Below are 17,655 nucleotides of genomic sequence, written 5' to 3'. Positions count from 1 at the left end.
TTTTAGTGTTTAACTGCTGGCAAAGGCAGGATGTTGTGACATGCAGGACTAGAACAGCAGAATTATTAGTAGTAAGTATTCTTTAGTAAGTATTCTTTTCCTTTATGCCATTTCTCACTATATACAGAGACTCTGACAAAGTGATACAACTGTTTTCAAAGGCACTTACCTATGTTTCTCTACCTTGTTATACGTGTGTGTGTGTGTGTGTATATATATATATATATATATATATATATATATATATATATACATGTATATATATATGTATATATATATATATATATTTATATATAGTTTTCTTATTCCTGAGTCATTGTCTAGATCTTAACTACTTTTAGCAACAAACATACGAGGAAGAGGTGTGAAGGAGAACTCAAACTAGAAACACTAAAGTTTTTATTACTTTGACCCACCATGTATTTGGTATTAAAGATGAAGGAAAGAAGCCATATGTCAGTGCAACAGTCACACAGAGGGAAAGAGTTTGCCACTCAGAAGCTGTAGTTCAACTGCTGTCAGGGTATTCCATTTTGAGTTGCTTGTCTGCTCCGTCTTCTCTGACTAAGTAGTTTCCGAGATCGCAGAACTTTCATCCTGACTTCAAATACTTCCTGAATTGCCTTACGGAAACAGTGAAAGTTGTAATCTATCAATCCTATAGAAAGACAAAAACATAAATGAAAATTGTCATTGGGTGATATTTTAGAGCTTAGAGTGCTAAATGATTTTAAGAATTTGTCACTTTTGATTCATACAGGTTGCAAATGAAAAAGTGACAGTTAAATAGCTAGTAAAAACTGGTTCATAAATACATAATGTACACATAATCTATGGACAACAAGAAGTCGCACTCAAAAAATATGGAATCTATTAAAACAACCAAAATCCTACCTCCATGTGATTTATAAAATAACTGCTGTTTTTCATTTTGTAAGATATATTCTTATAGGGTATTTGAATGTATTTGAGAAACCAAGCACAACAGTCATATAATACTGGCAATAAGCAACCAGCTGATTTAATGTCTCTGTTGTTATTGCTTCATTTTATTGCGCATTAATAATATAAAACTCAAGTGGTCACATATTTTATGTCCGTTTGTTTTAACATTGAAATGTGATGAAAATCCATCATACTCTTAATCCAAGGCTGACTTTATAATTTAATTACATGTATCTAAAAAGCAGGCTTACCCATATAAAGATTTTACCTCCAAACTCAACAAATCTTGGAGAAATTCCATTTCCTAGCTCTGACTGGGCTGCCAAGAGATGCAGAGCACAAGCATGTGTTCCTAACCTTCTTCCAACATTATGGTCCCACTTCCATTGAATGATTGTTCCCATGTTAAAATACTTAACCCAGTTTTGTCATTGCCTATTTTAACAAGTCTTGTGGTGAACAGAGCAACACTGTCTTTCATTTCATGAAACATAACAAATAGCCTTGCTCATCTTGCAAAGCTCTTCGATCCAAGACACTCGCCTCATCTGTACCTCAAGCCTGGAACAAAATCAAAACTATATAGAAATGATACATGGGTCATTAGGCAGATGCTGTATTGACTTTGGAATTGGAAACATGTGATGTGCAACATCACTTTACTGATAAGGAAGAAGGTGTTACTGATAAGGAAGAAGGTGTAAATGCATCATTGTTTGATGGTGTGCTGGCTGACTAAATGTGGAAGAACCAAATATCTTGTGAGAGTGACATTTTTGTATGAGTTCAGGTATCCCATCTAGAATGGTGTGTGCTGTGAATATGGACATGGAGTGTAAAAGGAGCTTTTTTTTTCCTTTATTAATTTTATTGCAATCCATACAAATAAATCAAGTTTTTACAAAAAGAAAAATTGAGTTAAGGGCAGATCGATCCCCACCCCTGAGAGAGAGAGCAAGCCAAACGGTGTGAAATTTAAGGCTTGTAAACATACCTAAATTAATAAATTCTCTGTGCTTTATGAGCTTATTTTAAAATATTACTGATTAGATCCTGCCATGTTTTGAAAAAAGTCTGTACAGATCCTCTAACTGAGTATTTGTTTTTTTCCAATTTCAAATAATATAACACATTGGTTTCCCACTGACTTAGAAGAGGAGAGTTTGGGTTCTTCCAGTTTATCAGAATAAGTCTACGTGCCAAAAGTGTAGTGAATGCAATTACAGTTTGTTTGTCTTTCTCCACTATAAACCCCTCTGGAAGAACCCCAAACACAGCTGTTAATGGGATAGGATAAAAGGAGCTTAATGAAGGCCAATAAAGACAGTAAAGGCGAATGAAAGGAAATGTGGCTAAATTGTGTTTGGTACATGTCTTGGAGGTGATCTGAAGGCTTACAACTGGAGTTAATTCTGCAGGAAGTCTTCAAGATATGTAACAGGATTGTCTACAGATATGACTGAGAGAAGCAAACAAAAAATAAGGTAGAAGCTGTCAAAATAAAGAACTATGTATTTAATATTCGTGTGAAGACCAGTTGAATGACATCAATTAGAATGGCTTACAAAACAAAAATAAATCATGTTGGCTCTTCTCAGCCAAAGTGAGGCAGGTGTGACATTATGTGCGGGTAATTCAAGGAGATGAGAGGAACATAGTGAGGACCTTCTAAACCAAGTAATCGTGTTCTCAAGGGAGCATTGTTCTCAGGAGGATATGGTGGGATTGACCAAATTTCTGAACCTGTGGTTAAAACACTGACTGCAAATGTTTAAAGCACTGGATATTTGTGGCCATTCTTCATTAAGATGCCTATTCAATACTGTATTGAAGGTCTCATACAGCAGTCAGAATAACTGTGAAGTTGCCATTTTTAAAAAGGTGAACAGAAGTGTGATAAATTTTGAGCAATTACACATATTGCTTTGTAACACCCGAATCAGGATATTGAACGGAAAGTCACATCCCAATACAGCAGTGCTGATTCTGTTTTGGCTGTGAAGTTTGGCTGTGACTGAAAAAATATTGGAGAGGATGTGGGCATTTGCACAGACTATATATACATTTTGAGCACTTGGAGAAAAGCTGTGGTTAAGTTCACAATGATCCTGAGAGATGTGAGCTAAAGTAAGCAGGTTTGCAGAGAGAGGGTCACGTTTTCATTCTTGACATAAATCAAATCCATTTAAACATGACACAGATGATGCTGCTGTCTTGGCATCATATGGCTGTTATCTCCAGCACATGCTGGAGTGTTTTGCACCCAAGTCTGATGCATTAGGTGTGAGAATAAGAATTTTAAAATCTGATGTGATGATCCTGTCCCAGAAATTAATGGTTTAGTCACTGTACTTAACTGGGTAATCAGCTGACCAAAGTGCAGGTTAAGCATTTTACAGTCATTTATGTGTAAGCAAATGGGCTATTATAAAACTGATCATTGGATTAGTTCAGCGATGCTAAGAAAATACTAGGGAAACAAGTGTCCAGCCTTTGTCCCCATTATCACCAATGCTCACCGGCTTTGGGAAGGGATTGAAAAGTTGAGATCACTGGCACAAGTACTTTACGGAAGATTCCTTCACATAATTGTTGGGCTCACTGTCAATGACAGGTTGATGAGCCCAGCAATACAAACAGCTGCTACACATGTGGGCCAAAAGCATCCAGCTTAAGTGCCCTAAGTATCAGGTGACAGTGCCCCAGGTGTCTCCCATGGGAAGTGTGCTGGTCAACTTCCAATGGTATTAGAAGCACAAGTTGATCTAAAATAAGCTTTAGTGATATAGTGGCTATATGTTTCAGGTTGTCACACACCCACTGTAAATTCTTCAAGAGGAGCTAGAGACTTTGGCTTGAAATGCAGAGTTTGGATGAACCTGTCCAGACTGTTGGTAACAATCTCTTCAGAAGAAGTAAATGGAAATTGAACAAGAAAGTCATACACCGATTGCCACTTGCTCACCCTCTGTGTAGATTTTCCACATTTTCTTGTTTGTTTTTTTTTTCTGGTCCCTGGTTTCCTCTCAAATCCCAAAGACACATGGGTTAAGTTAATTAGCATCTCTAAATTAACCTTATAGTTAGGGTTTGGCGATGTACTGTACATACAGTGTTATTATTGAGATGGAATAGTGCCCTGTCCATGGTCAGTTTCTGTCTTGCACCTGATGTTACTAGGATAATATAGTGATTCACCAGGACCTTGTAGAGAAACAGAGTTCAGAAAATAGATAATTGAATTAATACAAGGGGGAGTCAAGCTAAAGTTAGAAAATAGGATTTATTTGAAAATGGAACGAACTTTAACAAAACTGATATTCATTTCTCAATGTCATCTCCACCCTTCTCAATGCACTTGTGCCACCTGCTTGCAAGTGCCTGGAAGTGTCTGGATTCCAGTAGAATAAAAGGTTGTGTCTTGTCCTCATAACCACTCGTGCACACGAGTTCTTGTCGAACACTACATGCCAACGGGTACTACAGTCATTAGTGCAAGTTACTGTGACTTGCTGGAGACCTCCTATTCAATCCAAATGACGGGGACTGCTGTCTGAAGGTGTCCTTTTGCTGCAAGACAATGCCGGCCCACACACTGCTAAGAACACCAAGGTTTGTCTGGAGAAACTAAAGTCTGAGGTATTCTCCTTATTCGCCAAATTTGGCACCGTATGACTTCCACCTTTTTGGACGGCTAAAAAAACATCTGGGTGGTCGTCGATTCAAGACAGATGACGACGTGAAGAAAGCGATGCACCAGTGGTTACAAGGACAAGTCACAACCTTTTATTCTGCTGGAATCCAGGCACGTCCTGGCAAGTGGCACAAGTGCATTGAGAAGGGTGGAGATTACATTGAGAAATGATATTAGCAGTTTTGTTAAGGTTTGTTTCATTTTCTAATAAATCCCATTTTCTAACTTTAGCTTGACTTCCCCTTGTAACGTAGACACCCAAATTTTAATTGTTTGTCTATGCAAAGTATATCCTTACTTATTTGCTCTGTTTGTATTCAGGATCACAAAGGTGATGGCAAAAGAAAGACAGAATGTAGTAGGTGTGAATTGCTTGAAAAATGCTGAAGGGAACATCAGGATTGATAGTAATGGGGTTATGGAAATGTGAAAGAAGAACAATGAGAAGCTACTGAATGAGGAAAATGACTGGGATAATTAAGTCAGTTGTAAGAAAAGAGGACACTAAGTTGTATGCTTTCAAAGAGGAGGCCACAAAAGCACTCAAAAACATGAGCAGTGGGCTTAGCTGGAGTGGACAGTTGTCAGACCTATAGCAAAAAAAAGTGTGCTCCTTTCAATATAGTAAGGAAAAATTGATTCAGTGGAGTGTGGGTCAAATTAAGAGATCTAGGTTTTGGAGCAGCTAATAAAAGCAGCTGAGGGAATGCTAGTGAAAACAAAATCAGGTATCAAGTGAAAGATAGTGAAATGCCATTTGGTTTCATGCAGGTAATGGAATAACAGATGCGAAAAAAGCTGTATCATTTATTTCTAGATCTGGAGACAGGGTGTAACAAAAGGTGGAGAGAAAGTTGGAGAGGCCTTAAGAAAGTTAGGTGTGGACGAATGGTTAATGTCTGTTTTTATGTCAATGAATGGGGAAGCACCAGTGGTAGTTAGAATGGCAGATAGTAAAATGAAGTTAAGGTGAAGGAATTTCTGCTTCTGCTGAATTATTTATTTGCTCTTCATAATAGTGATGGTTTTGGTGACTAGAGAAGTACATAAAAGATTGCCATGGGAATTGTTGTATGGCAAAGATCTAATGTTGATGGTAAAAAGAGAAGCATTATTGACTGAGAAGATACTAAAATAGAAAGCTAATTTGGAAGCAAAAGACCCCAAGGTAAATGGAGGAAAGATCTCAGTGATGTTTGAAGGTAAAGGGAAAGCAGACATTAAAGTGATGGGTGTATGGTCAAGCAGCGAGTGGTAAAGATGTTGGAAGAAACTCAATTCACCGATGGGCCATCAGAAGTGGTTGCATATAAGATGTAGTGTGTGAAGGGCAGTCTGCAGGCAGCAAGTGTGACCTTTGTTTGTAGTAAGTGTCCTAAGACAGGTGCAAAAAGGTGATGTAGTAAGTGTAAATTTAGATATCAACAATGAAGTTGTTTTGCTACTTTGGTGGCATGTTCAGTGCAGATATACTGTAAGTACAGGTCTAGCAGTGATAGCCAGAGTGAGAGGTGCATGGAAGAAATTCCTGGGAGCTGTTCCCCATTCTGACTTTTAAAGTAGCTTCTCTGGCATTAAAAATAAGAGTTTATGAAAGCTGTGTGAGAAGAAGTATGATTTGTTGAAGAGATATGGGTTAGATGAAAATGAAGCATTAAACAAAGCTAGAAAGAATGGTTAGGAAAATAATTAGATGAATTTATGAAGTGTCAAAAAGTGAGAAGAGAGAAAGACATGGTGTGGAGACAATATAGGTGTGCTGAGGAGAAAGGCCTAAGTAGGTTTGGGCTTGTTAAGCAAAAGGCAAATGATGAATGGTGAAGAAGTGCACCAAAACAGAGCTGGAGGGGTTAAGGTCAAGCGAAAGCTGAAGAAGATGTAGCTTGATATGGCATCAAATGATATGAAAAAGCAAGCATCTTATCACAATTGATGCCCAGAACCGTGATATTCTGACCTGGGGGCAACTGGCTAATCTGGGTAGACCTGGAAAAAGGATGTAACGTCCATTGATAATTATGATCGTTACCTAGGAGCATCATTCATTTTTTTAGCTGCAACAAAAACGTTTAAGTACTGTAGCCCTCCATATTGGATTAGCAACACAATTGAAAAACATCATTGGTACACCATCTATAGATAAGGGACCATAAGCAGTCAGATACAGGTGTTACTTCTTCAAAGACTCCAGTCTCAAAATTTTAAAACTGTTCTTGTGTTAGTATTTAAATCAAAAATCTCACACATTTAACTAAATCCATCTGCCATCTGTCTTACTGTTTTAACAGTTGGCCACTAACTGCAATGTAACATTTGGAACAAAAAATGAAAACTATACATTTTATTTCCAAATTGTGTACTTTTTCATCACTTATGAAAAGCTAATATTTTTCAGATAGATAGTGTCATAAACTCAACACAGAGTCATACAAAGGTTTGGGGCAGCCACCCGTATAATTGGTTTCCTGGCTGTGAAGTTGCTTATATTGATACAGCACTGATGTGCACAAAACCGAATCCAAAACAGAACTGAGGGAATAGGGAAAAGGTGAAGGCTTTTAAAGGGAAAGACAGGAAGTGAAGTCAAAGGGGTCGGGCTCATGTAGGTCTTCTGCCATTGGAGCGAGCCCGGACGTGACATCACAGGGGCTGGAGCCGGCAAGGTCTTCTTCCATTGGCTCAGTCCCAGAAGTGACGTCAAGAGGACCAGGTGGAATCTCCTGTGAATGGTCTGCAGGAAAGGGGGAAAAAGAGTCAGTGCACTCTGCCACATCCCAGTATGTCTCGGAACTGTCCTTACTTAAGCCCTTTAGCTGCCTCCCATGCGCACGTGTGTGACAATAGATAGATACTTTATTAATCCCAAGGGGAAATTCACATACTCCAGCAGCAGCATACCGATAAAAAACAATATTAAATTGAAGAGTGATAACAATGAAGGTATAACAGACAGATAATAACTTTGTATAATGTTAACGTTTACCCCCCCACCCCCGGGTGGAACTGAAGAGTCGCATAGTGTGGGGGAGGAACGATCTCCTCAGTCTGTCAGTGGAGCAGGACAGTGACAGCAGTCTGTCGCTGAAGCTGCTCCTCTGTCTGGAGATGATACATTTCAGTGGATTCTCCATTATTGACAGAAGCCTGCTCAGTGGCCATCACTCTGCCATGGATGTCAAACTGTCCAGCTCCGTGCCTACAATAGAGCCTGCCTTCCTCACCAGTTTGTCCAGGTGTGAGGAATCCCTCTTCTTTATGCTGCCTCCCCAGCACACCACCACGTAGAAGATGTCTGATAGAACATCTGCATCATCTTATTGCAGATGTTGAAGGATGCCAGCCTTCTAAGGAAGTATAGTCGGCTCTGTCCTTTCTTACACAGAGCATCAGTATTGGCAGTCCAGTCCAAATTATCTTCCAGCTGCACTCCCAGGTATTTATAGGTCTGCACCCTCTGCACACAGTCACCTCTGATGATCACGCGGCCATTAGGGGCCTGGTCCTCCTAAAATCCACCACCAGCTCCTTGGTTTTGCTGGTGTTCAGTTGTAGGTGGTTTGAGTTGCACCATTTAACAAAGTCCTTGATTAGGTTCCTATACTCCTCCTACCCACTCCTGATGCAGCCCACGATAGCAGTGTTGTCAGCAAACGTTTCAATGTGGCAGGACTCCGAGTTGTATTGGAAGTCCGATGTATATAGGCTGAACAGGACATGAGAATGTACAGTCCCCTGTGGCACTCCTGTATTGCTGACCACAATGTCAGACCTGCAGTTCCCGAGACGCACATACTGAGGTCTGTCTTTAAGATAGTCCACAATCCATGCTACCAGCTATGAATCTACTCCCATCTCTGTCAGTCTGTCCCTAAGGAGCAGAGGTTGGATGGTGTTGAAGGCGCTAGTGAAGTCCAAAAACATAATTCTTACAGCACCACTGCTTCTGTCCAAGTGGGAGAGGGATTGGTGTAGCATTTAGATGATGGCATCCTCCACTCCCACCTTCTCCTGTTATGCGAACTGCAGAGGGTCGAGGGCGTGGTGGACCTGTGGCCTCAGGTGGTGAAGCAGCAGCTGCTCCATGGTCTTCATCACATGTGACGTCACAGCGACAGGTCGGAAGTCGGTCAGCTCATGAGGACGTGATACCTTTGGGACTGTAATAATACCTTTGGGACTCTAATAAAAGATAGTCATTCCTTCAACACTCATAATATGTGCAAATCAAACTGGTAAAGCTTTTAAAAGTTACAAAAAGTAAAAACAATATTAAAACAAACAAATTATTAAATAAAACTAAGAGTATGGCAAGCACAATGCTGCTTTGTATAACAATCACAAAGTTCATTAAATGATACAAATTATATGCATATATATTTAAATAAATATACTTCAATTTAATTAATTAATACATGCATCACTCAGTACTGTATATATACACATGTGCACTGATTTATTCGTTCCTTAATCCCTTAAAACATTTTCTGCATAATTTAACTGGCAGATGGGAGAGCATAACATAACAATTTTGTTGTCAGTGAAGTTTATTCTTAATATTCAAGTCAACATGGGCTATATTATTATCTTTACAATCATCAATTTAACAATTAGACTCTCTTGCTTATGCCACCAGGGGTGAGCACTTGGGAGAGAATGACAAATGTTAAATTCAGACATGTTTATATGAACTCATTAATGAACCTAGTATTTAATATCACCTTCACCTAAACTCCATTCCCCTAATGGTGCAAAATGAACTGGTAATCTTTCATCTTTGCTTCCAACATATCAATATCATTAACAGTCTAAATAATGCATATTGGTTGGGCACTACTGCAGAGTCACCTGTGAATTTCTGTAGGTGGCAACTCTTAAAACTGTATTTACAGTGGGAACTGTATTGGAGGAGCTAGGATAGTTACTTGGATAGACCTGCTTTGCTGACAAATTGTTCTCACAAACTGTCTGTCGAGTAGTTACTATTCCACATTCACTGACATTAGCTTATCACCTAGCTGTGAAGACAATAGTGTCAAAGATACCAGAGAACTCAAAAAACATGATTCTGATATAGATAGCCGGCAGGTCATATCCATGTGGAATTAGGCCTTTGCAGAATAAGGATAGTGATGGTGGCATCCACACCAATTTGAACCAAATAGGCCAATTGTAAGAGGTTCAATTCTGTTTTCATGTAGGGTCATTGAATTCGGGGATGCCAAAGACTACATTTCTATGAATATATTTAAGTGAAGAAAAACACTGTTTGGTAACACTTTAGATGCTGTAAAATGCACCTATTACTCATTTCTTCTTCTGTAACAAGACCTTAAGGATTTTTATGCATGATATGATATGATATTTACACTTGTAAAAAATCAGCAGATTGGTTATTCATCTCGATGCAGTGTGACACATTGACATGATGTTAAAATTTCTTCTAATATGAAGGATTTACAGGTCTTATACTAAATGTATAACATCAAGAGAAATGTGACACAGTTAAGCCACCTCAGACCACCCCAAAGTTAAGTTTTGCTACTAGGTCACACTGCACATATTAATAAACACTTCACTGATGCTTTTTAATGAAGTGTTTGTTAAGGTCCAGTAAATGTGTGACAGATGTATTTTTGCAGTACCTAAAGCATTACCCAATGTTCTTTCAGTTAAAACGTATATATATATATATATATATATATATATATATATATATATATATATATATATATATATATATATATATATATATATATTCTCAAACTTGCTTAATTCAGTTAAGGTTGTTGGGGGCTGAACCCATTCTGACAAATCTGGAGGTAAGGCAGGAAAGAGGCTTAGCCATGATATCAGTTTATTGCAAGCTATACACATGAACACTTCACATTTATTTAATTTGGAGTTGCCAGTTGTCTTACCCTAAATATCATTGAGGATGTGGGAGGAAAACCGAAGGCCAGGAGAAAATGTGCAAATTTCATGCACAATGACTAGGCGTGGGACTTGAACCCTGAGGCAGCGTGGTAGTCACTGTGTCGTGATCATAAATCATAAGTGGATAAACAAATTTATATTGGCTGAATTCACATAAAGGATTATGCTTAAAATGACAGCAAATCTGTTTAGATCTATTCGATTCTAAAGATAAAGAAAGCTGTGAATTCCCTCAGGGTATTGTTTCAGTCCTGATTCTACTAAGAACCAAAACTACCAGCTGTTTGCTATTTATGTCACTGAGGGATGCTTAAAAATCTGACCTGCATAAAGCCAAATTATTCATATTCTGAAAAATCATGCAACTGTTTCATTGGCAACTGGATTAAATTAAAATTTAAGAAATAAATAAAAACAATATTAAAAAAATCCAAACATTAAACTGTATATCGTATATGCCCAGGAGGAAGAAGAGAAGCCAAAATGTGAAGTTTAGCCTCAAAATGTGTGTAATTATCCACCATCTAAAACTACATAATTTATCTTAAAAATGACAAATTAAAGAATACATTTGCTATTGCTTTAACCATTATCTGCCAAAGGTGCTCCTAGCAGGGTAGCAGAAATGGAAATAAAAAGATAAGTCCTTCTGATTATCAGTGCACTCTGTGAAGGAAACCAAAAGTGAAGCTTACTCCCACACTCATAAGAAAAACAGGTAAGATACACAATGTTTCTATGCTTTATATAAGGATGTATATTATTTTTTACTTCATTTGACCAAAAATTGCTACAATTGCGCCTTTGTTGTTCAAGTTTATAATCATACATTAACTCCAGATTGACCCACCTAGAAGATTTCTTATTAAATGTCTTTCAACTGGACACTGCTGTAGAAGAAATTACATTAGAAGAGGGCATGTCCTTTATCAGTCTTTGGCAAGCTTTGCATCATGAAGAACACACAAGAAATAGAATCCTTCAGAAGATGTTTGTTTCTATCTATACTAATAAAAGGCAAAGCTCTCACTGACTCACTCACTCACTCACTGACTCACTCATCACTAATTCTCCAACTTCCCGTGTAGGTAGAAGGCTGAAATTTGGCAGGCTTATTCCTTAGAGCTTACTTACAAAAGTTAAGCAGGTTTCATTTCGAAATTCTACACGTAACGGTCATAACGGTCGACAACATCTGCCATGTTGAACTTTCTTATTTATGGCCCCATCTTTACAAAATTTGGTAGGCGGCTTCCCTGCACTAACTGAAACCGATGTACATACTTATTTCGATGGTATGACGCCACTGTCGGACGCCACATTGAACTATCCAACGTCACTAATTCTCCAACTTCCCATGTAGGTAGAAGGCTGACCCCATCTTCACGAAATTTGGTAGGCGGCTTACCTGCGCTAACCGAAACTGATGTACATACTTATTTCGGTGGTATGACACCACTGTCGGCCGCCATATTAAACTTTCCAACATCACTAATTGTCCAACTTCCCGTGTAGATAGAAGGCTGAAATTTGGCATGCTCATTCCTTACAGCTTACTTACAAAAGTTAAGCAGGTTTCATTTCGAAATTCTACACGTAACGGTCATAACGGTTGACAACGTTCACCATGTTGAACTTTCTTATTTATGGCCCCATCTTCACGAAATTTGGTAGGTGGCTTTCCTGTGCTAACCAAAACCGATGTACGTACTTATTTCAGTGGTATGATGCCACTGTCGGCAGCCATATTGAACTTTTCAACGGTCTTTGTTACTTATGGGCCCATCTTCAAGAAATTTGGTACGCGGGTTCCCAACGCTAACTGAATCCTACTTACGTACATATATACGTCCATAGCCTGCAGCTCGGTCACCGTGTGAGGCGGCGTTGTCCCCATCCCAACGCCTCCCACGTTGTTGGCTGCCTGCCTATATAAGGCCATCCGTTGCTCCGGTCTCTACATTCACTTCCTTGCTTCGCCACGGGATTAACGTCTCCCTGCTGATACTACAGCATTTTTATTTAATCTACGGCTTCTCCACTGTTTTATTGTTCATTTATTACGATTATAGTTATTGTTTAGGTATTTTAGACTTACTTTACATCGTTCAGGTACCCATTTCCTTTATCATTCCAACTGTACCCCCATTAACATGTCTATCGAGGTCATCACCATTGATCAAAGAACTGTCACTTACCGAGTGGTTTCCATGTCCGGAGATGGCACCTACCTTTTCCATTCTCTGTGTTACATATTGCACAGCCATATCAGGCTCACTCTTGATATCCGGAGGAACATTGTGTCTTATGTATTGAATGACTGGGACAGGTTCAAGGTGTAGACTGATGATGGTACAGGAGATAATTATACTACACAGGAGCACTAGAAGAGTGAAATGCTTAAGCCCTTCACCTATGGTTCTGCATGTGAGTTGATGGCTGCCACTGAATTGTTCGGTTATCGCTTTCAAGTGTACCGAAATGGCCAAATATTTTACACCTTTCGACAACTGCCAGTGCCTCTTAAACATTTTAGACTCACAGGTGAAGATTTCAGTAATGGACACTTTGATGTTTATGAATGTTTAAACTCTCAAAAGCTGGATGTGAAGTTATTGATGAAACCGGTTGTATGCTTACAACGCTTGAAAGATGCCGAATGTCACTTCAACACAAGTACTGCAAATACTGTCGTAATTGAAACAAACCATGAAACTCAAACTGATTATGACAGGAGCAATCCAAGCAATCCAAGCTGTGAGATTTGAAACAAGATTACTGTTCATTACATTCATTTCCGGCGCCGCATCTGAGTGGCAGCCTTTCCAGCAGCTCCGTATACGACTTTATCTTTTTACCTTTTTATCTCTATTTTTCTCTATCTAACTGATCACTTCTACCACTTTCTTTTATGTGGAATTGCTCCCTGGACACTTTTTACACATTTTTACTATTTTACTATTTGACATGGATTGTTACACTCCGAGAATTGCCTATTCAAGAAGTCAGCTTAAAGCACTGAGAAGAAATGCTTATGCCGGTGAGGTTCCTTATTTACCTGACGAGGTAAGACGACGATATCGGGGCAGCTGAGCGCGCAAAGATAAAAATAAGATTAAATCGAGAAAATGGCGTTATAAACTGTCGGTGTCTTCTGTGATCCTGGGAAATGTAAACTCACTACAAAATAAGATCGACGAACTGGCTGTGCTGGTGAAAAATGTCAGAACCTACAGAGAATGCAGCTTGCTGTGTTTTAGTGAAACATGGCTAACGTCTATCATCCCAGATGCTAGCGTGGAGCTACCCGGGTTTAGCACAGTTAGAGCGGACAGAGACGCAAGTACCTGTGGAAAGAAAAAAGGAGGAGGACTCGCTCTCTATGTCAATACAAAGTGGTGCAACTCAGGACATGTAAACGTTAAAATCTCCACTTGCTGCAGGGACATCGAACTGTTGGCCGTAAGTCTGCGCCCCTATTACTTGCCCAGAGAGTTTGGACACGTGATTGCTGTTATTGTTTACATCCCCTCTCTGAACGCGGAGATAGCGTGTGACATCATCCATTCCGCAGTTGCTAAGTTACAAACGCAGCACCCTGAGGCACTTGTGCTAATCGCTGGAGACTTTAACCATGTAACGCTGGATAAAACATTACCTGCCTTCTTCCAGTATGTGGATTGTAAAACTCGGGGAAACAGGACTATTGACCTACTATATGCAAACATTAAAGACGCATACAGCGCCACCCCACTGCCTGCGCTTGGGAAAGCAGATCATAACCTGGTTCTGCTTCAGCCTCAATACAAACCAAGAGTGAGGGCGCTACCTACAACCACACGCTCATTCAGGAAGTGGTCCCCTGAGGCAGAGCAGGCTCTGAGAGACTGCTTTGGAACTACAGACTGGGATATATTGCTGAGATCACATAGTGAGAACATTGAAGAGGCTGTTGAATGCACAACTGATTACATCAACTTCTGTATGGACATTGTAGTTCCAGTAAGAACAGTACGCTGCTATGCTAACAACAAGCCATGGATTACAAGTGACATCAAGGGCCTTTTGAACCAGAAGAAAAGGGCTTTTAAAGATGGTGATAAGCATGAGCTGAAGTGCGTGCAGAAGGAACTCCGAGTCCAGCTCAGGGCAGCAAAAGAGCAGTACAGGAGAAAGCTGGAGCAGAAGTTGCAGAAAAACAGTATGAAGGAAGTGTGGGATGGGATGAAGATTATCACTGGCTGCAGCTCGAAGCGGGGTGCCGCAATCGAGACAGACGTGGAGAGAGCAAACCAAATGAACAACTTCTTTAATAGGTTTGATCACAGTAACCCACTCTCACCTCGGAGTACTGCATCCTCCAACCATCAGACTGGGATATATTGCTGAGATCACATAGTGAGAACATTGAAGAGGCTGTTGAATGCACAACTGATTACATCAACTTCTGTATGGACATTGTAGTTCCAGTAAGAACAGTACGCTGCTATGCTAACAACAAGCCATGGATTACAAGTGACATCAAGGGCCTTTTGAACCAGAAGAAAAGGGCTTTTAAAGGTGGTGATAAGCATGAGCTGAAGTGCGTGCAGAAGGAACTCCGAGTCCAGCTCAGGGCGGCGAAAGAGCAGTACAGGAGAAAGCTGGAGCAGAAGTTGCAGAAAAACAGTATGAAGGAAGTGTGGGATGGGATGAAGATTATCACTGGCTGCAGCTCGGCGGGTGCCGCATCGAGACAGACGTGGAGAGAGCAAACCAAATGAACAACTTCTTTAATAGGTTTGATCACAGTAACCCACTCTCACCTCGAGTACTGCATCCTCCAACCATCCTTCTGCTGATACCAGCATAGGTGAGACATCCCCACCCACAATTACAGCAGCCCAGGTGAGCAGAGAGCTGAAAAGACTTTGTGCCAGCAAAGCAGCGGGTCCAGATGGTGTATCGCCACGATTGCTGAAGGCCTGTGCGTTGGAACTGGGGAGTCCTCTACAGCGCATCTTCAACCTGAGCCTGGAACAGGGAGAGTCCCAGGCTTTGGAAAACATCTTGTATCACTCCTGTCCCAAAGGTATCACGTCCTAGTGAGCTGAATGACTTCCGCCTGTTGCTCTGACGTCACATCTGATGAAGACCATGGAGCGGCTGCTGCTTCACCACCTGAGGCCACAGGTCCGTCCACGCCCTAGACCCTCTGCAGTTCGCATACCAGGAGAAGGTGGGAGCGGAGGATGCCATCATCTATATGCTTCATCGATCCCTCTCCCACCTGGACAGAGGCAGTGGTGCTGTAAGAATTATGTTTTTGGACTTCTCTAGCGCCTTCAACACCATCCAACCTCTGCTCCTTAGGGATAAGCTGACTGAGATGGGAGTAGATTCACACCTTGTGGCATGGATTGTGGACTATCTTACAGACAGACCTCAATATGTGCGCCTTGGGAACTGCAGGTCTGACATTGTGTGCAGCAATACAGGGCGCCGAGGGGACTGTACTTTCTCCGTCCTGTTCAGTCTATATACATCAGACTTCCAATATGACTCGGAGTCCTGCCACGTGCAAAAGTTCGCTGATGACACTGCTATTGTGGGCTGCATCAGGAGTGGGCAGGAGGAGGAGTACAGAAAGTTAATCAAAGACTTTGTTAAATGGTGCGACTCAAACCACTTACACCTTAACACCAGCAAGACCAAGGAGCTGGTGGTGGATTTTAGGAGGCCCAGGCCCCTCATGGACCCTGTGATCATCAGAGGTGACTGTGTGCAGAGGGTGCATACCTATAAATATCTGGGAGTGCAGCTGGATGACAAATTGGACTGGACTGCCAATACTGATGCTCTATGTAAGAAAGCTCAGAGCAGACTATACTTTCTGAGAAGGTTGGCATCCTTCAACATCTGCAGTAAGATGCTGCAGATGTTCTACCAGATGGTTGTGGCGAGTGCCCTCTTCTACGCGGTGGTGTGCTGGGGTGGCAGCATAAAGATGAAAGACGCCTCACGCCTGGACAAACTTGTTAAGAAGGCAGGCTCCATTGTAGGATTAAAGTTGGACAGTTTAACATCTGTGGCAGAGCGACGGGCACTAAGCAAACTCCTGTCAATCATGAAGAATCCACTGCATCCACTTAACAGTGTCATCTCCAGACAGAGGAGTAGCTTCAGTGACAGACTTTTGTCACTGTCCTGTTCCACTGACAGACTAAAGAGATCGTTCCTCCCCCACACTATGCGACTCTTCAATTCCACCCGGGGGAGTAAATGCTAACATTAATTTTATTTTAATTCTTTTCATTTTTATTACTATTTAATTTAATATTGTTTCTTTGTATCAGTATACTGCTGCTGGATTATGTGAATTTCCCCTTGGGATTAATAAAGTATCTATCTATCTATCTATCTATCTATCTATCTGTTCACATGGCCAACTGTACGTTGCATGCTCAAGAGTAAGCTCAGCGCACAGCTTGGTCATATTACAACCGGAGGGCCGAACTCAAAATGTGGTATACAAAGAGATCCTTAACAAATAATTATTGGTATATTTTCCCTCAGTTTAAAAAGGTTTAATTTTCTTCTTAATAAAAATTTTAAGGCAGTACTTCGCCGCTGTGAAGCGCGGGTATTTTGCTAGTTACTTATATATATGGACTACTTCATCCATCCATCCATTTTCTAACCCGCTGAATCTGAATACAGGGTCACGGGGGTCTGCTGGAGCCAATCCCAGCCAACACAGGGCACAAGGCAGGAACCAATCCAGGGCAGGGTGCCAACCCACCGCAGGACACACACAAACACACCCACACACCAAGCACACACTAGGGCCAATTTAGAATTGCCAATCCACCTAACCTGCATGTCTTTGGATTGTGGGAGGAAACCGGAGCGCCCGGAGGAAACCCACGCAGACACGGGGAGAACATGCAAACTACTTATTAACATATTTTAAAACAAAACCTTACAAACACTATGAATCCAGCTCTTTAATGCTATAGTACTGACCATCATTAGCTTTACTTTTTGACTTCAGTGCATACTAGCTAATCCCTTTTTCAAGACTGAATACATCACAATGAGAT

At 40.6% G+C, this 17,655-nt stretch overlaps 1 protein-coding gene across 1 annotated transcript in view; it reads right to left on the bottom strand.

Moving 5' to 3' along the window:
• Positions 1–244: 244 nt before the first annotated feature.
• The window catches only part of rragd (ras-related GTP binding D), a 104,726-nt gene continuing 87,315 nt past the window's right edge, over positions 245–17,655 (bottom strand). Inside the window, exon 7 of the mRNA XM_039747992.1 lies at positions 245–658. Coding sequence (XP_039603926.1) covers positions 519–658 — 140 coding nt within the window. The 3' untranslated portion in view covers positions 245–518. The remainder of the gene's footprint in view (positions 659–17,655) is intronic.

The sequence above is a fragment of the Polypterus senegalus genome, chromosome 3, assembly GCF_016835505.1.
Source record: "Polypterus senegalus isolate Bchr_013 chromosome 3, ASM1683550v1, whole genome shotgun sequence".
NCBI classification, from domain to species: domain Eukaryota; kingdom Metazoa; phylum Chordata; class Cladistia; order Polypteriformes; family Polypteridae; genus Polypterus; species Polypterus senegalus.
The sequence above is the reverse complement of the archived record's forward strand: the minus strand, read 5'-3'. Positions and strand labels throughout refer to the sequence as shown.